Source organism: Leptonotus elevatus, chromosome 20 (assembly GCF_054856555.1).
Source record: "Leptonotus elevatus isolate MCC_2025b chromosome 20, RoL_Lele_1.0, whole genome shotgun sequence".
Classification (NCBI taxonomy): domain Eukaryota; kingdom Metazoa; phylum Chordata; class Actinopteri; order Syngnathiformes; family Syngnathidae; genus Leptonotus; species Leptonotus elevatus.
The window spans coordinates 7,477,286-7,499,475 of NC_141258.1; the positions used below are offsets into that span (position 1 = coordinate 7,477,286).

At 40.7% G+C, this 22,190-nt stretch overlaps 5 protein-coding genes across 15 annotated transcripts in view; 3 read left to right on the plus strand and 2 right to left on the minus strand.

Moving 5' to 3' along the window:
• The first annotated feature begins 790 nt into the window (after positions 1-790).
• Positions 791-5,327, plus strand: uqcrc2b (ubiquinol-cytochrome c reductase core protein 2b). 2 transcript variants are annotated; one of them, XM_086065170.1, is made up of 14 exons: positions 791-936; positions 1,674-1,775; positions 1,999-2,148; positions 2,737-2,801; positions 2,895-2,951; positions 3,090-3,214; positions 3,303-3,400; positions 3,495-3,552; positions 3,636-3,731; positions 3,847-4,046; positions 4,130-4,210; positions 4,285-4,361; positions 4,687-4,840; positions 5,030-5,327. In XM_086065170.1, exons 1-14 carry the CDS (start codon positions 904-906, stop codon positions 5,111-5,113), a joined length of 1,380 nt encoding a protein of 459 aa, XP_085921296.1. In that variant the 5' UTR covers positions 791-903; the 3' UTR covers positions 5,114-5,327. The 2 variants fall into 2 exon arrangements, with proteins under 2 accessions (XP_085921296.1, XP_085921297.1); XM_086065171.1 differs by lacking the exon at positions 1,674-1,775 and adding an exon at positions 1,551-1,637 and having other exon boundaries at positions 796-936.
• Positions 5,328-5,915: 588 nt separating this feature from the next.
• On the plus strand, positions 5,916-9,706 carry LOC147156837 (uncharacterized protein C16orf52 homolog B-like). Of its 2 annotated transcripts, none has more exons than XM_086064620.1 (3): positions 5,916-6,576; positions 7,297-7,509; positions 8,673-9,706. In XM_086064620.1, exons 1-3 carry the CDS (start codon positions 6,471-6,473, stop codon positions 8,855-8,857), a joined length of 504 nt encoding a protein of 167 aa, XP_085920746.1. In that variant the 5' UTR covers positions 5,916-6,470; the 3' UTR covers positions 8,858-9,706. The 2 variants fall into 2 exon arrangements, with proteins under 2 accessions (XP_085920746.1, XP_085920747.1); XM_086064621.1 differs by lacking the exon at positions 5,916-6,576 and adding an exon at positions 7,001-7,094.
• A 1,997-nt stretch (positions 9,707-11,703) lies between these two features.
• Positions 11,704-12,744, minus strand: birc5a (baculoviral IAP repeat containing 5a). The gene is made up of 4 exons (XM_086064718.1): positions 12,541-12,744; positions 12,200-12,309; positions 11,967-12,084; positions 11,704-11,876 (listed from the first exon to the last, which is right to left on the minus strand). The coding sequence occupies exons 1-4, from the start codon at positions 12,649-12,651 to the stop codon at positions 11,784-11,786; spliced, it is 432 nt and encodes a 143-aa protein (XP_085920844.1). The 5' UTR covers positions 12,652-12,744; the 3' UTR covers positions 11,704-11,783.
• A 497-nt stretch (positions 12,745-13,241) lies between these two features.
• faap100 (FA core complex associated protein 100) lies at positions 13,242-18,806 on the plus strand. The gene is made up of 8 exons (XM_086064670.1): positions 13,242-13,524; positions 13,734-13,852; positions 14,072-14,937; positions 15,079-15,235; positions 15,786-16,632; positions 16,711-16,836; positions 16,998-17,084; positions 17,248-18,806. The coding sequence occupies exons 1-8, from the start codon at positions 13,381-13,383 to the stop codon at positions 17,383-17,385; spliced, it is 2,484 nt and encodes an 827-aa protein (XP_085920796.1). The 5' UTR covers positions 13,242-13,380; the 3' UTR covers positions 17,386-18,806.
• The window catches only part of fscn2b (fascin actin-bundling protein 2b, retinal), a 47,759-nt gene continuing 43,115 nt past the window's right edge, over positions 17,547-22,190 (minus strand). For all 9 annotated transcript variants that reach the window (XM_086064676.1, XM_086064679.1, XM_086064671.1 and 6 more), the window contains 4 exons: positions 21,153-21,309; positions 20,868-20,989; positions 19,996-20,163; positions 17,547-19,863 (listed from right to left, as the gene is read on the minus strand). In XM_086064676.1, coding sequence (XP_085920802.1) covers positions 19,658-19,863; positions 19,996-20,163; positions 20,868-20,989; positions 21,153-21,309 — 653 coding nt within the window. In that variant the 3' untranslated portion in view covers positions 17,547-19,657. The remainder of the gene's footprint in view (positions 19,864-19,995; positions 20,164-20,867; positions 20,990-21,152; positions 21,310-22,190) is intronic.

Genomic DNA, 22,190 nt, shown 5'->3' on the forward strand with positions numbered 1-22,190 from the left:
AAGGCGGAATTTAATGGAAACATTTACTAATCGTAATGTTAAGTCAATTAGATGCCAATATATAGGTTTTCCCATTCCTCCCAAAGCTAAAGAAGTACAATTTAAAAATATTAACAATATTTATCCCTGTAAGGAATTTTTGCATTCTAAATTTAACATTGAGGACAACGAATGTACTTTTTGCACCAGTAACATAGAAACAGAAGAACACTTTTTTTTTTTTTAACTTTTATCTTTACAAAGCTTTTTTGTAATGATTTGGGCACTGTGTCTTTAATTTACACGGATGTAAAATTTGGAGTAATAATTGACAATAAGGTAAAACAATTTACATTGAATAACTTGATTATTATGGCAACATTTTTAATTCATAAATGCAAATTTGGAAAGACTAAGCCGACCTTTATTGGTTTTCATAAGGAACTTCTTTCTTTTAAGGATTCACTACAATTCTGTAAGTCTAAAAAGGCTTTACGGCTTTATAATAACATGGTGACCTTTTCCTTTGATCCCATTGTGCTATGATGTGTGTATGTTGTATGTTTTCACTGTTTTGTTTGTGTACCGCTTAGTTGTATGTTTCAATGTTTCTGTAAGGCTGTAAGCTTAATTTGTTAATAAAGGGAAAAAAACGTTACCCGAAAAAAAAGTACATTATTGGTGCGCCGACGTCACCTGTCGATATGGAATTGAAATTACGCAAGTCATGTACATACAGTATAGTGATTACAATATTTTGTTATTCGATATTGGATTATTCTTAATTATTAGTCTTGATCCACACTCCATACCAGTAGATGGCAGTCATGCAACCTACCAACACCAAGAAGAAGAATTGGTGCTCAAGAGGGCACTTTGACGCCGCCATATTGCCTCGTCGTCCTATCTTGAAGGAGAGGGGACATGAAGGGGATTCGGGGTTTAACTCACTTATCGGTAAGGACTACTCGTTAACCAATCCTCCGGAATATAATCGGAACGGTTTCTCTCTCTGTCGCTGTTTGTTTCACGCAGTCTGAATGGGGAATTCTCCCGAGTTCACGTCCCGACTGGGGGTGGGAAAAGCCTGGTGCTGTCACCTGAACCTCGGAAAAATTGTGTCTCTAAACTTAATTTCACCACTGCTATAATATAACTTGTAGTAGTAAACTGGTTAAAACAAATCTCACACAACCTCAGTGGATTGAAATAATGAAGGTATGCTTCCCGTTCTTGAGGCTTCATAACCATAGCTTCACCTGTTCCAAATGTTGCTGCTTCTATGCAAAGGAATGATAATACATTGAAATAATTATTATGAATTTTAAGAAAGCAGGATGGTGGGGAGGTTCACACACTCAGAATCATGTTAGGCTCACTAAATTGAAAAACAAACATAAAACACTACCACTAATGAGGACAAGCACTATAGAAAACTGATGGAGAGGATCGTCTAATCTTAATAATAATAATAATAATAACAACGTGATTGTGATGAGCTACTTGAGAATATGAGGGCTGTTGTTTGTAGCTAGTTGTATTATCCCACCTTCCATTTCCTGTTTTTCCAGACCAGGCTTTATGCTGCGCAGGCTGCCTATAAGGTGGAGACCACCAGGGCTGCCAATCATGTTAAATTTCAGCCACAAGATGTGCAGGTCAGTAATAGTTGATGTTGTTTTTCTTCTTCACAGAGGCGCTTCTATGCAGCTGCCAGGGCAGGCAGCTCTCTTGTGGAGCCCCTGCCTGGCCTCAAGCTCGCTCCAGGGCCTGCCCACTCATTCCAGGATGTCCATGTATGTTATGTTGTGAGGAGGAAGGCTGGCTCCAGATGACATCGTTCTGTTATTTCGAATCAGTTAATTTGTTTGCCAATGATCTTTATGCATTTCTTCTGTTGAGCTAAAATCTGATTTTTGTGAAAAATAAAAGATTTTATCTCAAGGCTGTATTATCCAGCGCTACTTTTATCATACATGATGAAAATGATCTAAGATCTCTGTTTGTGTGTACCTCCAGGTGACCCAACTGCCTAGTGGACTGGTGATTGCCTCCCTGGAAAATTACTCACCAGCTTCTAAGATTGGTGTGTTTGTTAAGGCCGGCTGTCGTTATGAGACCCCTGAAAACCAGGGTGTGACCCAAGTCCTGCGACTGGCCGCCAACTTGGTATGATGCGACACAGCTGTCATCAGGCTATAATTAATTTGTCACGTTTAGAAATAATTAGCGAACCCTAAAAGAAGCTTGAAATTGTTTATAGATGCTAAATGGAGAAGACTATAAAGCATCAACATCATGCATGTACATAAACCAGCGTTGCATAAACGGCTGCATTCAGTACAGAAGTTAATTTCATCAACAAATTATGTTCACATCAACACTAAGTATTAGCATACTAGCTTAAATAACATGCCTGCATAACAAATCACAAATGAGGGGGGGGGGGATATGCGCACGAACATGTCACACAAATGTTATTAAATTATTGAACTCACATTATGGCATTTATTTAAAAAAAGAAAAAAAATATCAGTGAATAAATCCAACAACACTGAGATTCCAGCCGATGGTGCCATTGTGCGCCCAAAAATTGCTTGAAATATCAAACGGTGTTTATGTGGAGTTTGACTAATATTAAACACAGATTGCAAATGTTTTTACTGTCTTAAGTTTAAATTCAGATCCATTTAAAGTTATTTAAGGTCTTTAAAATGGGTAGCTGATGGCAAGAGTTCATTATTTATGCTTTTCCAGACTACTAAAGGAGCTTCAGCTTTCAAGATATGCCGTGGTATCGAAGCAGTCGGAGGGAAACTGATGTAGGTTGCCCTGAATAGCAAACAAGATATTTTATCTTTTAGGCATCATTTCCTCATTAAAAAAAAAATATATATATATTTGTGCCTCTGCAGTGCATCTTCATCCAGGGAGAACATGATCTACACTGTTGACTGCTTGCGAGATGACATGTAAGGAAGCCCCTACCGTGTCTTGATCCCCTCACATTTCCATCAATTTTTTAACTCAAAATAATTTTATAAAATCAATGTATCTGCCATTTATCAAATATATTTGCAAGTACTTAATTTCATATCCTTGTTCAATAGCGACACAGTGATGGAGTATCTGATCAATGTGACAACGGCGCAAGAGTTCCGACCGTGGGAGGTGGCCGATCTCACGCCCAGGGTCAAGGTTGAGAAGGCCCAAGCAGGGCAGAATCCTCAGATAGGTGAGTGGCTCCACATTCGCAAAGCATCTCACACACACACACAAAATATTAAAACATTGTCCTTCCTGTCCGTCCTTTTTTGTCCCAGCCGTGGTTGAAAGTCTCCATGAAGCCGCCTACAAGAACGCTCTAAGCAACTCTCTGTATTGTCCTGACTACATGGTTGGCAATTTCCAGTCTGAACATGTGAGTATTGTAGTTATATTTGAGTTCCAACATAGTATCAAGTGCACCTCTAACTTTGATTGTTGCGCTTCATATATATATTAATTTTTTTCAGCTGCACCATTTTGTCCAAAATCATTTCACAAGTGCAAGAATGGCGCTTGTAGGACTTGGTAAGGAGGTCACGTAGTTGTTCGACACACTCCAGAAATAAATCAAAACAAGGAGACCTAAATGCTTCTTTTGTTGTCTTCAGGTGTGGATCATTCTGTTCTGAAGCAAGTAGGTGAGCAGTTCCTCAACATCCGCAGTGGCGCCGGAACATCAGCTGCTCAAGCTCGATACCGCGGCGGTGAGACACGCGTTTGCTTTACAATCCTCTTTGGGTTTTTTTTGTGGTTTGCTGCCATCTTGTGGCCTTTTAGAGGCGGGTGTCATTTAAACTGCTATTTCTGCCCCCTGTCCAGGTGAGATCCGCCTGCCAAGCAGCAGCAGCCTGGTCCACTCCGCCGTTGTGAGCGAGGCAGCAGCGTCAGGCACGGGTGAGGCTTTGGCCTTCAGTGTTCTGCAGCACCTGCTGGGAGCTGACCTGCGCGTCAAGAGGGGCTCCAATGCTACTAGCAAATTGACGCAGGGTGTTGCCAAGGCAACTGCTGACCTCTTTGATGTGAGTAGATGTCTTGGAATCAAACCACTTTTTTCTGCAATTTTTTATTCATAATTTTTTTTTTTTTTTTTAAATCTTGACAGGTAAGTGCTTATAACGCTAGCTACTCTGATTCGGGGCTGTTTGGAATCTACACCATTTCCCAAGCAGGATCAACTGACGTCGTGAGTTTAATCGTTTGCTCTAATCCGCACAATCTCCCCGAATATGACGAATAATATTTTTGCGCGCTCCGTAGGTCGTCAAGGCCGCTATTGCCGAGGCGAAGGCGGTCGCTGACGGCGGAGTCACAGCCGCCGACCTCACTCAGGCCAAGTAAGAAAGAAAGATGAAAGTATTCATCCCACTCAATTGTTTACCATTCTAACAACCCAGTTAGCAGTGATGGGAAAATGAAGCTTCATGAAGCACTTGTAATATTTGTTGACTCCTCTCGATGCCACTCTTGGTTGAAAGATGCAGTGGAAATGTAATCAATTTCCTTTGCACTAGCCTTTATATTTAAACCAAGAGCACCATCTAGGGGAGTCAAAAAATATCACAAGTGCTTCATGAAGCTTCATTTTCCCATCACTACCAGTTAGTGTACAAACGATTGAAAAGTAACACTTTTTAACCGGCTATTGTTTTCTTTGCCAAGGCTGTTGCTCAAGTCTCACTTGCTGATGTCTCTGGAGACTTCAGAAGGTCTACTGGAGGCCATGGGCACTCAAGCGCTGGCTAGCGGATCGTACCAGTCCCCTGAAGAATTTGTCAAAAACATCGACAATGTCTCCCTCAATGACGTGGCGAATGTAAGACCCTCTTTTGCAGCTGAATTTGTGCTCTGGTCAATAGAATTCAAACATTCAACTTATGTAGAGGGATCTCATTTAACAGTGAAAGTGGGCCTAATGAGTGAATATCATTGTTTATTACATCAATGAACTTCCTCAATGACTGAAGTACATTTTAATGATGCTGATTATTGCGTTAATTTGCAGGCTGCCAAAAAGTTTGTGTCTGGCAAGAAGACCATGGCGTCCAGCGGGAGACTTATTAAAACCCCCTTCGTCGACGAAATCTAAAACCTCCACCACCTCCTCCCCGGCTTGTCGTTTCACCTCGTCACAGCAAAGCAGAATTGGTTTGCTCCACTGTAATAGGAAGATGATTTCCGTGCTGTTGGTCTGAGAGCTATTATGTCCCTTGGGTCTCGTTAATGTAAGATTTGTAGGGGGTCACTTACATCATGATGTATAGCTCATGTAAAATAATGAATAAACTATCTGCCTGACGGGAGTTGTGTGTTGTCTTGCTAAAGCATGTTTGTGTGATGTACGGGGTCTCCAGATGGTCTCTTTACAATAAAAAATAAATAAATCAACATAAATGGCAAATCTGTGGAAATTATTACAAAATGAGTAGATATTTTTATTAAACATATTTCATCGGTATCTAAAATAAATGCAATGTGAAGAATTAAAACCATTTTTTTTTAATAAACCTGATTAAGATATTTCATCAATTGCTTTTGTAATTCAATTAAAGAGACTATTGAGACACGGTTTGATCAAACGTGCGACGTAACAATTATTTGGTTACAAATACGGTAGTAGATTTTTCCGGTATCTGTACTTCACCTAGCTAAGCTTATTTTTCTGTTGCCAAGTCATCAAAATGAGTAACAGTTTCAACAACAAAACACTACTTGAAGTGGATTATATCTGCTTATTTTTACACACACAATTATTCGCACTTCTATACATAAAAAAATAAAAATAAATCTCTTTTACTCCCTTCTATCGAACGAGAGATCTGGAGGTACCTGAAGTAGCCGCGGGGCACCTCCTCCCGTACGTTCTCGCGAGATTTCCCGATGACAGACGCGAAGAAAGCAAGCTTGCTGGATTTGAGTTTGTTTTTTTGAAGCTTGAACACGTCCTCTTTTCGTTGAAAACCCACAACGTCCTCTCGCTAGGAGGTGTTCAATTTATTTTTTCAAAAAAATATTTGCTATGAAGAAGTTAACGTAATACCGTATTCCGTTTTTCGACAATTCTGTTAACATAACGGGGGAGAGTGTTTCATGCGGGGCTGCAGGAAAGTCGACTGCATGGATTTCATATCATTGCTGGATAACTGTAGCGGCTAACACATCGACTTTGTGTGACTAATCCACGCTTGTTGCTGAGGAATATATCATCTGAGAAAGTTGCCGGGATGGCGGTCCGTGAAACCGGGCGGTGAGTCCCTCCTCCGAGGGCTGGCAAGCGCCTCTTGAAGAAATCAACCCGATTGTTTCGGATGGAGCACTTTCGCACTCCGGGATTCAACGCCATGAGCGTGATCCACACCTAGCCGTGGGGACTTTGAGGTTGGGACCGAGCCACAAAGGACCGGAGCAGCGACACCACCCGCCCGTGTGTGTGTGTGTCCACGGACATGGATAAACTGACCGTGATATCAGGATGTCTCTTCCTCGCTGCAGAAGTCTTCGCCATCGCCAGCATCGCGAATCCGGACTGGATCAGCACCGGAGAGTCAGCCGGTAAGACACCATGTTGCAAAACTTTCACTACTTCCACGTGAGGGCAATTTAAAGGGAACATATTATGGAATAAAATGGAGTTTTTAAATGTTTGTCTGAAGTATATGCACACCCAGTGTGAAATTGTCCAAGTACAATGTCCACCCGCTTATTCGTTAATTTTTTGGGGTGGTTAAACACTAATCGATTTAGCTGTTTTTTGTGCTTTTTACAAAACACAATATAGTGCTGAAGCCCTGTGAAAATAAAATTACTTTTGTACCTTGACTTATGAGTGCTTCTCTCACAGTCCAGAAAATTCGCATTATGCCTCTTTTAAATTGTGTCAACATTTGTGATTTTTTTTATTATTATTTTTACAGTAAACACTAGTAGTAGTAAATCACCATCCTTTGTCTTGGCTTGATTGGCCGCATATAATTAAGGCAGGAAGTCTAATGACTGAGGATTTGTGACTTTTAATGAGATCTCTTGGGAGTGTGAGACCTTCCACCTGGAGTATTAAAGCACTATGCCATGTGAGCCATGATGTCATTTGTTTGGGGTGAATCTATGTAGACAATAGAGAACGTCTTCATTTGTTTATTTTTATTTATTTATTACATTGCACATACAGTACTGTGAAATTGCACTTAAATAAATGCTTCAAAACAAAACAGTTCTCAAAAATGACATGAATCACAACCGTTACTGAACTATACTTGTTCTTCCCCCATCCAGGTTCTCTAACTGTCGGTCTGGTCCGACAGTGCCAGACCATTCACGGGCGAGATCGGACCTGCATCCCCCCGCACATGCCCCCGGAGTGGGTCACCACCCTTTTCTTCATCATCCTGGGCGTCCTCTCGCTGACCGTCACTTGCTGTCTGCTGGTCATGTCGCACTGGCGCCGCGAGGTCATCCGATACGCACGCTGGATCGCCTTCACAGGACGTAGGTGTCTCGTTGCTTCCTCACTCGTCACGTCGACATCCGGAATTGTGAATTGTGATATACTGTACAGCGGTGCTTTGATTTACAAGTTGAATCCCGTCCGTGACCATGCTCGTAACGCAAATACTCAAATCTTAAGTAATGTTGTGCTGTCTGTGTTAGGACACCCGTTTTAAAGTTTTTGATGCTAGCTCTGCTAGCACGTCTATGGCGCTTTAAATTTTATGTTAGCATTAAGCTAGCTTTTTTTTCTAATTTATGTGGTTTGATGAAATACACGTGAACTTCTCATTGTTTTATGGAAAACTTCAACAGTGAGTAGCAACAAACGGCTTGAAGCAAGCACTTAACCTCTTTTTTTTTTTGTTGAAAAATTATTTACAATTTTAGTGAAGTTTGTAGCCGCCATCTTGTGCTCATCGCTTGAATTTTTGCTTGCAACAATGAAAATCTGCCGAGCTAGTGTGTCAAAAATGAGTCAGTAAATCAAGTCGGTCAAGGTGCCACTATAATTGTATTTTGTTTTTTCTCGGGGCTAGTTTGTTTACAACTTTATATTTATAGAGTTATTGTGATAATTTATTAGTTTTTTTTAGCTATCTCTCCAATCTAAGCCAATAAATTTGCGATTCCAACCGGATCCGGTTCAGATTACGTCATCAGGTGACAGTTTGAAATTTCCATGGGCAATGGTATTTAAACCGTATTAGAGTGCTCATGGAAATACTTACAAATTAATGTTTTAGATTTCGGGAAAAGGTTGGTTTTTTTTTGCCATGTAAAAAATTCAATATACTATGATGTTTTTTAAAATATTTTTTTCAAAATTATACTGATTCATAATAGTGTTAATTATAATATTTTTGGGGAGTATTTTTTACTTTTTCATGATGGTCAGATTACCTTTCAAATGATTATCATTGGTTCGATGAGATCATTTGCAATAAATTATTGTCGTATCATTTTAAAAAGGCCATGCTGGTATCTCCATATGGTGACCAGATATCTCTCTCAAAAAAAAAGAAAATAATTTTGTATTATCGCCTATTTTTTCCCCTCTAAAATAGGAAAAAAAATTGGGGGGAGGATATTGATGAAAAATTGTAATATTAGATATTCAAAAAGCAAGAAGGTGTTGATTTTATTTATTTTTGTCCATGCAGTTGTCCTGTTCTGTATGGCCGCCCTCATTTTCCCCATCGGCTTCTACGTCAATGAAGTTGGAGGACAGCCATACAAGCTGCCCAACAACACCGGGGTGGGTTCCTCCTATGTGCTCTTCGTCCTTTCCATATTCTTCACCATCGTGGGCCTGCTGTTTGCCGGGAAGGTTTGCTTACCCGGCTGACGTACTTTGCACGCGGGAACTCTTTGCCATTTGGAGGCCCAAGATGCAAACTGTCCTTTTTTTTTTTTTTTGTCCTCTTGGGAGGCTTGGCACGATGCTCCCGATTGGAGCGGGAGAGCCGTCCGTCCATCTGTTTGTTCAGCGGGAGCGAGGAGCGCACATGCGGCATTGAGAGGAGCCCGGCTGTATTATCCACCATCTTAAGAGGGAAAGAGATTACAAAAATAGGGGCGAGTATGATTGTAGGAGCTTTTTGTGCGAGCAGCACAATGCAATCTGTAACATATTCAGTGGCATTTTTTTGTATTTATTTTCTTGTTTTGTAATTTTTTTTTTAATTAAAAGGTCTAATATATTCCAGTGTATAGCCACCATTAACATGTGTAGGGATCAAATTGCCTTAAAAATGTGCATTCGTTTTGTGCTTTAGTGTTTGTTTTTTTTGTTTAGTAGAAAGAAATACTTGAATACAGTGAATTACTGCTATTCCGTGAGTAACTGACACGGTCTAAATGAAAGCGCCTCAATTAACTTTGACCACATCCAAGATGCTACTAATATGGTGCAAAAGTTCACTCCTCCCCCCCCCTTCCCCCCCAAAAACAACAATACATTTTGAAATGTGTTTTTTAATTAAAAAAATAGCACAGGAATATTTTCTTAATAAAAACATGCTCTAATGACATTTGAATAATTAAATAGACTGTAAATAATTAAAACTTAAATTCTTAAAGTGCAAATAGGTGAATTGATGTGTGCCAAACCACGAATATGCGGTGGTTCACTGTATTAAAGATAGTAGAGTGGCTGTCCCTAAACACTCAAATAAACATATTTTCTGTATCATAATGGATGTGACTCAGGCTTTTTATTTTGGTTTAAAAAAAATTATATATATATATAATATGACTTTTCAGTCATGTTGAAATGCAGTATTGCAGTGCTAATAATTCAAACAGACTCCTATATTATACTACATAATAATAATAATAATAATAACAATATCCAGCAAGCCCATAAGGCTGAATTGAGTCAAACTCAAGTAGAAAACGGTTATTATGTTTTCTGTATCTGTAATGAGGCGGAGCATCGCCACTTCCTCACACCTACTCCCCCTCCTCCTTTTGTCTGCACAGGATTTTAAGGTTGCCATGGCAACGTCATAGGATGTGGCAGCAGTATATCTCTATGAACGGATCCCAGCAGCGGGAATCCAGTTGTGTGTGTGTTAAAGTTCTGTTAAAGTTCTCTTTGACGTTCCGCGTGAATGCTACAAACACAAAAGTGGCTATTTTAAGGCCCGCGAATCGTTTCATGCGAGTGAGCCAAGAGACGAAGTGAGAGCACACACGGAGGCAGGATTTCTCTTTATCTGCTCGTTTATTTGCTTCTCTTCTTGAGCGCAGAAAAATACACAAAGCTTTTGATTGGGTTTGGCGCAGACCCGGGGGGGGGGGGGGGTGAGCATAAGCAAAATGTGCTCAACAAACGTGCAACTTGTTGAGCATGCTGATTGCAACCCTGTTTGGACTTTGCAAATGTTGCTCTGGTTATAATAACAAACAAAGTAGGGCAAAAGAATGTGCAAATGTGAAAATAAGCTCCTGTAGCGCACTTCAAAGTTCAAGTGTTCTCTGCTTGTTCTCTATGGAAGCGTGGAAGTTGCAATTGACAATGTGGAGTAAACAGGGTTGACTCGGCCGTGTCGTTCGAACGTATGCCACGGGCTATTGATTTACGCATGCGCAATTGCGGCTTTCCCCTCGTGGCAATATGGGAATACAAATGCTACGTTTGCGCATTTAGCCGACACGCTTTACTCGATCGGTTGAATCGATAAAGTCGCTCAAATGCATTGATAGTATATATGTCAATGCATTTGAACCACTTTATCAATACTTTTATTAAAACGACAGGCATTTCCACGCTTGAGCTTGAAAAAGGCATATCATATATATAGAGCCATCCACAAGGGGGCGCAAAATCCCGTACAAACGCCTAGGAAAGGCATTTTAATCATTACAGTCCACAAGAGACAAAGATATTTCACGTAGCTAGCAATAATACTGCCCTGTGTTATTCAGTTATCAAATTAAGTAATGGATTAATTATAAAATTTAAAACACAAAAAAATTGCTAAATGTATAATTCTACACACTCACAAATTTCGGGTTTTTATTAAATAACCATCTTATTAATTGATCATAGAAACATGATTGCATTGTGTACGTGCTTGATTTTCTATCTTTAATCAAATTAAATAATTGGTTAGTTGATTTAATGCAATAAAAATATTAAAATCAACAATTTTCCATATGCTATACATTAAATTGTATTTTGTTAACCGGCTATTAATTGTCTTTAAAGTCATTATGTATACGGTTAAAATAAAATTGGAATGAATGATCATTTTAGTGCATACAAACCTCACACAGGAAGGCTGGAGAGGTTTCAATCCTGAATCAAAAAATTGTGAGGCAGACTTGTTAGCTACAAGACCACTGTGCTATTTATATACATTTCCATTCAAATTAATTTCATTTTTTTAATTTTTCCTCTGAACGCCAGTATTAAGTTTATTTAATGGTCATGCGTTTTCAATGATAGTGCTTTTTTTTTTGGAGGGGAGATTGGTGGCTTTTGGCGGTTGTGGCAACAGCATCACATCAAGGCAAATCCATTAACAGAAGAATTGTGGTGACTACTGCATTTACAGCCACGTGTCTGAAAATGTTCATTACCGACATATTATAGATTGATAAGGGGCACAGCTGCATTGTGGCAACAATGAAACAAGTCCAGAATGTCATTCGTACTTTGCAGTAAAACAGGCATAAACACAGAGGTTAAGCAATACAAAATATTTTAATGCACAAAATGTATGTATGTAAAAAAAAACGAAAAAGACACCAGTTTAACCAAATAGCTACTCTTCACCTGTAGCCGACTTAACTATTTCTGCTCTTTTCACACTGGCTGCCTCACGAAACTTTGTGATGACCTCATTACATTTTTTTTCCTGCAAGTGGAAGAAAACACTATTAGACACACAGGCATTTTAGTAAAAGACAAAAAAAATCGCATTAAGAGTGTTAAACAAGTAGCATACAGCTTTGCAGATGTTCTTCTCCAGTTGCAGCTTGAAAAGCTCCTCCACGGTCAGATCTTCTACCCTTTTCTTCAGGGCAATGAAGTGGCAGGAAGGTGAATGTGATTTGTGCTCTTTCCTGTCAAAAATGGGAGACACAATAATAAACATTGAAAGAGAGAAAGAAAGAGTACAAAAACTGCACAGGCGTGCAAAAGTGGCCATAGAGCAGCTTAGCAATATGCGCATCTTACTCTGGGTCGTCCTCAGGCTCCCAACCTTCCAACTCTTTAAGGCAAAATACACACATGGCGACGTCTGGGCTGTTATCCGAAGGCGTGTGGATGAAACCAGCCTTTGCCATCTGGAAACACAATGATCAACATTTTAAGTTGATGACGTTCAGGTCGCGGCAATATAGTCTTTAACTCTTCAAATCAAAATGCCCCTGCGCTTACAGAAAAAAAGCTAACGATAACGACATTATTCAAAACAGGTTTAGCTCTTTTTCACCCTTCTGATTGTGAACGATTTCGATTTTAAATGTGTTGCTATTTAACAGCTAACATGGTTAGCTCACGGTTTGACAACATACGTTTTCCGGTGTGCATTTGCAGTCTTCGTCGAACGGCCAACCCTGAAACGTCTTCAGTCTATTCTCGTAAATGAACAGTTCAAGGCTTTCTTCGACAACCAGCTCCTCCATTTTATATAAAACTGCGATATTTTGTTAACGACCGTTTCGCCAACACCGCGGTTTTCAAATTCCCTTCGCCTTTCGACAGCGTGTTTTGATTGGACGTCTTTCTTCTTCGTAAGTGCTCAAACACGGAAGTGTATCACGATTATCGTCACCTAGCGGTTACTTATTGTATAGGGTTAGCGTTAGTTGAACCAAAATAAAGCATTAACTTCTACCTGCAAACATTGCAATAGAATCATCAGAGGCATTTTGCTTATTTTTTTGGGTGTGGTTCTTTTTAAAATGCTTTATAAATAAAGCTGAGTTGAGTTGGCAACGGGTCAAACAAAGCAAATACTGAAGTGGGAAAGGTAAAGTCAAATAATGATTTGTCTGATTAGATTTATTTTATTTTAATTTTTATAAGCTAAGGGGTAAATAAATATATATTTTAAGGCAATTTACAAATGTAAACATATATGCCTTGGCGGAAGGTTAAAGAATTATCCAGTAGATGGCAGTGAGGCACTTAAACGCCATTTACCAATTGCGATTAAACACTACGAGAAGAAGAATGTTCTCAATTGCTATTGGTCAGAATTCGACGCGCGGAACTTAGTGAGTTTCCCATTCGGTGACAACATCCTGCGTTCACTTTTGACACGAGCAACAAGAATTATTATTATTTTTTAATCCCACATTTGGGATATTATCGTATACTCCACACATGTTTAATCTCCTCGAGTTGTGGTTATGGAAGGAAGATGTTCGGTTGAGACGCTGACAGAGTTTGCATTTTCTTCGGCGTCAAGCACCCTGAGAGTGGAATCCGATGTGTTCCTCTGCATTGGAGGCGACGAGGTTTATGTCTTCAATTGCCAAAACAGAGAGTTGAAGGCAAGTTTGTGATGGTTTATTACTGCAGGGGTTCTTAAATTTTAAGTGAATTTTTTCCCCCCACTGCTACAGTTTTTTTTCCAGGCAGTGATTGATTTCACAGCATCAAGTCAATTATGTATCAATTAAAAATATCTTGAGCATTTGACTTGAATTTATTGATACAACTGTTTAGTCGCCCTGCCCTACTAACAATTAAACTCCTCCAGGTCATCCTCATCTTTCCTGGTTTTGTAAGGGACCTGGTTGTGAATGAAGACAAACAGACCCTCTACGTGGCCTGCTGCACTGGAGTTTACTGCATCTGTTTGTCATCTTTGCTGTCCAGGTTCGATTTTTTTTTATATATGTATCATGTGCTTGCACAGCAAAGCTTCAGCAGCTAATGACGTCCAGGAGCTGTTCAATACTTTGTAAAACCTTTTACAAGGGGAATAGTGCTCAGTTTTATGTCACTTTTACGTAATGTTTGTAATTCCACTTCATGAAAGTGCATTAAAGGTTGAAAAACACTGCCCTAATGTTAAGTGCTCTCTCTTCACCTCAGGGTTCAAAGCTTGGAAGCATCTTCTACTGTGCCTCATGTGAAAGTATCCTCCAACCATCTTGTTATCAGAGAAGATGGGATATTAGCTCTACTTTTGGTCAACTCTGTGCTCTTGAACCTTCGGCTGGCAAAAGCGTCCTGGCTGTTGACGCACTATAAAATATCGGAGGAGTCAATATTGAGTAGTTATGAAACACTCTGTTCATTTAAAGCGCCGTTGGTATCAGACTCGGCGCATCACAGCACAGATGATTTGAGCGAGAGGAGGCCAGTGCTGTTTTGTGTCCACTCCACAGACTCACAATCCTCGTCGAGTTTACCAAGTGGTCACGTCTACCTTGAGCCAGTCCTCTTCAAACTCCTATTCGGGATCGACGCAGCCCTAGCCAAATCGCCGGTTGTTTTTTGCGGTCTGCCGGACGGCCGTCTGTGTTTTGCCGCACATCGTGTTCCAGGATCACAGCTCAGAGTCCTCCACAGCCTGGAGCAGCCTGTTGTTTTTGTCGGTGCCTCTGCCGGGACCCGAACGGATCCGGCACGATGTTTGGTGGCACTGGGCGAACAAGGCAAAGTTGTGTTGGTCACGTCCAAGCGAGGAGGACCCGAAGGAGGAGGCGCCGGGGCTGCTTTTACCGAGATGTCTGCCCCCGGACCTGTGGTGTGTGCTTGCCTCGATCAACGCCGCCTTTACTACAGTACTGGTTCAGACCTGCTGGTACTGGATCTGTCACCGGCCTTCACTGAAGAATCAGAGGCAGCAAAGGGAGAAGCGGCATCGCCGAAGAGAGCTGCTGCCCCTCAGAACGTCATCAGTTTAAATGTGTGTAGAATCGTCACCTTGGCAGAACATGCAAGGAACACTGAAGGTAAGAAAACTCGGCTAATCAAAGGTCAAATTAAGTTCACCTGTAAATGTTATTCAACAAATATATCCCTAACTTTTTAATGAATATTATGCTTCTTGTGCGCGTAGACGTTTCTGTAAAATATTACTGTTTGTGTGCCAGGTAAAGTTGAGCTGCTGGGACTGTCCAGCAGGGGGCAGCTCCAGAGGATTAGCTTGCCTGTTGACTTGCAAGATGGGAAATTGTCCCATCTTCCTTCTTCACATGTTGGCCGCAGCATCAAAGATGTCCTCTCAGCTATTGGAAATGTGTATGAAAGGTACACCATGATTTGAAAGCCCTTGTGTTGATGTTCAGTTTGGCAATATTGTATATGAGTCCTTCAAAAATATGCAGATTATTATTTATTTTTTCATCCAACTATTGTAATTTTTAGGGATTATTGTTATTGTTAGTATTATTTATTATAATACTAATAATGTATTATTTATTATTATTATTATACAATAATACTAATAATGTATTTTTATTTTTATTATAAAGACGTTCAAGAAGAAAAGTTATTGAAAGCTTTTTATTTCGTCGTATGCTGTTGCCGTGGCGATGCGCTGTTTGCAAAGAAAAATGATGCTGTTTTTGAAGGTCTAAAGTCTCAGCCAAGGCGAATTATCATGGAACTTTGAACACACATAAAGCCCGGTAACTGATATTGTTCATTGTAAGAACGATGAATTTATTGCTTAGTGGAGCTTGAACAAGAACAATCGCAAAAACTCAAGAGACCTGGAAAAATGAAATAAAATCGAATGCATTAATCTATGTAAGCAAATCTACTGCATCATTAACAAATGGCCTTCTTTTTCTTTTAGAGCGTCGGTGCTGAAAGCGTCAATCAAATCCAGGAACCAAACGCTAAAACGCCTGAATCAGGTGCTCAACATCAGCATCTTATTAAACAGCAGGACGCTCGCACCCGTTCAGGAGAAACCAATCCGATGTCACGCCGCGACCAGCTGGAGCACATTGCTTCAGAAAGACACTTTGAATTTGAAATGCGTGCTGGATAACGGAAGTTGTTACATTCTGGAGCGAGGCTGGACTTTAAACATCACCGCGTCTTCTTTGTGCGACTCCACCAAAGGGGAAAGCCGCTCGACACATTATTCATTCCCTTTCCAGAATCTTCACCCAGGCGAGAAGTTTGAGATCGCCCTGCCGCTAGCTACTGCAGGAGACCGGTCGTTGCCGTGCGCCGTTTCCTGCTCTCTCATGTTCTCGCCGTCAGATCTCCTCAGAGAGGAAGCGGCGACAACGCTGCCAGAGGGTGGTCTCGTTAGTCTGCCGTTGAACACGCTGACGGTGGATTGCTTGCACGCCCTGCGGCCGGTCGATCCGGCAGATGCAAAATCTCCACCTGGCGACGACGCCATCCGAGCGTTTTTGGGATCGCGCTGCGGCGAAAGAGGAGGGGATGCAATTGACGTGCAGCATTCGACGAGCATGAAGCTCTCGTCGCAATTACTGAGGGACGTTTTGAAACCTCCGGACGGAAGCCCGAAAGAGACGCCCGCGAACCCGTGCGTCTCGCTGCTGGACTGGCTCCTCTGTGAAGGCCACGAAGGCGTGAAGATGCAAGGAGACAAAATGGCCGCCAACAGCTCGGTGGTCCATGCTCGAGCTCCGGACGGGTACACCGTAAAGCTGACGGCAAAAGAGGTCACATGCATACTTGATTCCAAAGAATTAATTGAATAGCTCTACCGTAATTGTGACTGCGTGGCTTTTTTCGTACAGGCTAACATAGCGGAGGACAGCGATACGAAGCAGGAGGATCCCCAGGACATGGTGGAGGTTCAGGTTGAGAGCTCGTCATTGGCAGCTGTTTGTGGAATGCACCACGCCATCCTGCGGCGAGTGCAGGTTACAAATTCTCTTTTGGATTTTGGTCACGCCCACAACAGAGCCTGGCATCCAATAGCAAATTGACAAATAGGATTTGGCGCATTTCCTTTGTCGTCCACATGATGAATGATTGATTAATATTAATCCGAATTTTGTTTGTTTCATGCACTTTGATGCAGAATTTGTTGCAGAAGGTGCCGGAAAAGCCTCCTTCCTCAATCAAGATACAGAGTTTACGAGTGAGGGAGGCGTTACAGCGCGCCGAGGTAAGACTTCATTGGGACCGACTGCAAAAACTCGCGTTGCAAATTATTTGCTTGACTTTTTAGATCGGACAGAAATTCATTCAATTATATGTCAAATTGCTCCAAAAATGATGATTTACAATACATTTCCCGAACTCTCTGTTCTTGTCCATCCCAACGTCAGAAAATGCTGCAGCAGCTCCAGCAAAGTCGAATCTCGTGCACCTTTGGCGAGGGCGTGTCCACGGGCAAGGTGACGTCGTGTCTTCTCAGTGTGTATGAAGAACTCAGAGGGAATGAAAATTCTCTGCTTATTATGTAACAGATGTCTCAGTAGAGCCAACATTGACTTTTTATACATGCACAAGAGCGTAAGGGAACAATTGAACTGTTCTGGATTATTCCTCTGACCCGTTCCGGCATTCATTTATTTAGTACTTGTCTTAAAGTCACGGGTCCCGGACTCCCAGCTGCTTTGGGGCGAGAAAGCACCCCGGACTTGTTTTTAGCCAATAGCAGGCCACGTAGCATCCAGAGTATCCATGCACATTTTTACAACATACCATAAAAACTCCTCATAGGATAGATGGAATTGAGGTTCGAACACAGAACTTTAAAACTGTGAGGCAGATATGATATATCCATTTGCAAGTGACCGTTTCATTTTTATTTTACGGTAAACTTCACATGTGCAGGTTACAGCGTGTTGCAAGTCTACGTGTGTACAGAATTATCAGAAAATTGTATGAGACTCTAACCTTATTTTACATTTGTTCGCGTTGACTTGAAAAAGACATGAAAATGATATTTTTGGACACCAAAACAATGAGTTGAGCATGATTCTTTTTACAGCAGTAAAGTATGTTTTTCTTCTGATTACAGTACAATAACTTCTATAAAGAAATCCAGCTAAATTCTTGCATGCTGTTTCTACAAATGACACAATAAATAAAAAAAAGAAGTGTTGAAATAACAAATTGACTGGACATTTTAAAAATCCAGCTGACACACAAAGTGCACTGGTGGGCCAAACTTCGATATTCCAATAGGGGGCAGCATATTACTGTAAAACTGGTTTTCTCGTCTCGTCAAGTGGCAACAATGCGGGCTGTGGAAAACTGAACGGAAATTCTTGTTTTTGAAGAAATGCTAAAGTTCATTTGAAAAAGGATGACATGTTTTTTTTTTTTTTAATTAGTAGGAACTTTTACAAATCTGACTGAAGAGATTACAGTGTTGATTTGTTTTTACCTGTACAGTACATACATTTTTTTAATGTATAAGTTTTGTCTGTATAAGGGTTATAATCGTTTGGGAGTTTTCATTATTTAGTTAGTTTGTATTTTATTTAAACTTTTATTATTTGAGTTAGTTTTATTCGTACTAGTTGTATTTATTTATTTGGATATTTTTTGTATTTTATCTATTTTTAAAATTCTTAGTTTTGGTTTAGTTTTTTAGTATTAGTTTTATTTTATTTTCTGTGTAGTATTTGTCGAGTGCAAGATTAAGGTTAAACAAAAGATCAAACATACAATAATATTGAAATCTATACATTTAAAATGAACCCTGAAGGCTAATGATTGATATCATCCAGAAAACAGATGACATTTTCGCTAGAATTATAGTGAATTTTATAAACGCAAGATGCAGTTTTAGTTAGTTCCTGTTTTATTAAAATATATATTTTTAATTTTGTTAATCATTTTCTAACCTCCAATTTTGGGTATCGTAGTTTGGTTAGTTTTTGTTAACTATAATAACCTTGCGTTCATGCGTTAAAAAAAAAAAAAAAAAACTTAAAAAAAAAAAAACTAATGACTTATGATGGACCACTTCCTGCTGATGTTTGTGGTACATTTCAGTCACACAAATTGTAATGTAATCTGTTAAAAAAAAAACGAAAGAAGAAAAAAAATCCAAAGTGTGATTTCATATAAATTTGAAATAAAAAAAGAAAAGAAGAAAAGCTGCATTATTGTCTGACTTCTAAAAGGGAAAAATAAGCATTATTGAGGCAAAATGCATAATTTCCCCTCAGAAATGATTATTGCACAAGGTAACACTTTGACATTGGTAATGGTAACACTGGTTGGAGTTGCCTAAACCACAACAGGGAGGGCTGCAATTACTCTATATTGCTCGCATGTAGCGTGTTAGTTACAGTACAGTGCAGTAGAATCTACAGTTTCCCGAAACCTGACCTCATCTGCTAATAAACTCTGTGGGACAGTTGTAATGAGGAACCGTGTCTAAAAGGTGACCTCCATCCTCCCTCAACAGTGCCTGCGTCTTTCTCAAATGACCCCCATGAGTGGCGAGCGTCATTACACGCCGCACGAAAGCACCACTTTGTTTCCTTGAAGGAGAAACCATGAGGGGAAATAGATTACTGTATCGGTCCCGCCTTTAAAAACAATCTAAAGGGTTCGTCATGATGTGAGGCAACCATTTGAATTAATTGGAATAAAAAGCATAAGGGCCTCTTTGCAAAAATCCATCCTGCACTTCAAACTTCCATTTCTAGACACTGCCTGCCGTCTCCATGACAACAGAACCGACAGCGAGGTCACAGGTACGTTTCGGCCCTCTAATTAATACTCCCACAAGGCCGAGCTGCTGAGGCCGAGTCCGTCCGCTTTCAGCGTGCCTCCCTGGTCTCCGCGCAGATAGCGGCCGTTCCTGCTGCGGATGGCCAGGCGGCCTCGCTCCAGGAGCTCCACGCTGAAATCCTCGGGGACTTCGCCGTCCGAGCACACCAGCCCGGCGCCGTTGACGTACCAGAAGCGGCCGTTCGCACCTGCGGGGTAAATGCAACGCATCACACTGGGGGGGGGAACGTGATTGGCTGGCAAGCAGGGAGTTCAGACGTCTGTCACTTAAGTTCTTCGCGACGAAATTTTCTGCTGAGTCGGTCTTTTTTTGTGCTGACCTTTAATATGGTAGGCGCCGCTGCTGAATTGCAGGCTGAAAATGTCGTAAACGGATCTGCTGGCATCCAGAGTGTTGGAGTTTTTGTGGTGGCAGATGAAACCGTTCTCGCCGCGTAGGATCAACATGGGCCGGTTGATCAGTTTCAGACTGAGCTGCTCGTCCTCCCCTGACAAAAGATGACAGCGACTTTACAAAAGGGGCTGAATTTCATAGGGAATAAGACAGGGTGTCCAAACTATGACTGGGGGCCATTTGCAGCCTGCCTTCCATTTTTTTGCGGCCCATGACATATACTCAAAATAAAAGTTGGCACGGCCCGCATTTCTTTCTTAATTTCTTTCTTTCTTTCTCTCTCTCTCTCTCTCTCTCTCTCTCTCTCTCTCTCTCTCTCTCTTTCTCTCTTTTTTCTACTTTTCACTTTTTCTTTCTCTAGTTCTCTCTTTCAAAAAGGGGCGTGGAAAAAGTGTTAGTGTCAAAAGTTTGGGGGGTTTGTTATGCTAACGACACGCAAAGACAAAAAGAAACTGACGACTAATTACTAACTAAAAGAGTACACATTTTCTTAATTAAGGTGAGTAAAGCTAATAAGCAAAAAATGGTCTCCATTTTATGCTCTCGTCCAGGTCCAATTAATGATCTGACAAAATGTCAGCTTACTATAGATTTCTCTTGTTTTGGTTCTCATTTTGGAAATCAACATAAGACAGGGACGGATCTTTTTTTAGTGGGCCACACGACTGCTGACCAACCCCAAAATTTTATTATTTTCTACATCCTTATTATACTTTTCTGTATGTCTGAAGAAAAGGTTTGGAAACCCCTGCAATAAGAAGTAAAAAAAAAATTTAAATAAAAAAAATAAAGTCTCACCTATGGAATCACTGACAGCCAGTAACTGTCCATTCTTCTTGGTGCAGATATATTTCCCATTGTTTGCTTTTAACGCCATCTTGTGATCAAGCCACTCCATTGCAAACATGCTGTTTGCTGAACTGCAATTTGGCCCAAAAATGCAAAACGTAAGTCTTTTCCCATTGGCTGACTGTATTCCCGTACGCACATATCGCAAGCCCAATGCTAAAGCTGAAAGTTTAATAAAAAAAGGTGTAGTCTTGACATTTAAACAGGTCGGGTCAGAATGAGAGCATCACTCACACTTGTGTGGCCGTACTCTGGATGCCTCCGTGGGCCACCAGAGCCCAGTAGTTCCCTTGACTGGTGCGGAAAGTACACTTCCTGCTCTCCTTGTCCATCTCCATCTGAAACGTCTCCGTGTCCGTCTCATCTTCCTGGTTGGCGGCGAGGCTTACTCCTGGGACAGGAAGAGCAATGTTCCATTGGAGAAACAATACTAAATGGTGGGGAGTAATGAAGTACATTACAGTTGCAATGACAAAAACGTTTCGCTCTGCAGTAGTTTGAAAACCACTGACTTGGAAACACTACGATCCTATCAGAGCTTTTTCTGCACTCGACAGACAGATTGTGCAGGCCTAAACCTTTAATTAGATGCATAACACAATATCCCCAATGAATATTCTTAATCCCTTAACAACGGCCCGCTTATCTCTCGCTTCTTTCTGGTCATCCTTCTCTAATAATCTTCTCTTTCTCATCACCCCTGACCCCCTCGAACCCCCCACCTTCGCCCCCGTAACTCCACCTTTGGGGCCCGCCTATCTGCCCTCTTTCACAGCTGGGTTCGGATATAATCAGCTTTCGAGTGCTGCCCCTCAATCCCTTCAATAAAAGCAAAAAAAAAAAAAAAAACAGGAAGAGCGGAGGATTTATAGGTTCCACACTTTGCAGGATGTGCAGATAATTGGCAACGCCACTCAAGTCTCAAGAAGCGAATGATCAAATGTAGGCAGAACAAGCTAAAAAAAAATGAAAGTGCTTTTACGTTAATAAGCTATTTTAGGAAAGGGGAAAAGGGCTTTTCGGAAGTCTGAAAGGTTATATTATGTATAAATGTATTGCATGTATTCAGAGAAGAGATTTGATATAAGGACAAAAATAAGGGTCGCTATTTGACAAATGTTGGCCTTGCACATTTTTTAACTAAAACATGCAATCAATATTTTCGAGTGATTTTCTTTTTCTGCAAAAAATAATGTGTGACATCATTCATATAACATATATTAAGTATGCAATACATGATAGATTTGGGCGATATTATTTTTTTTTGGGGGG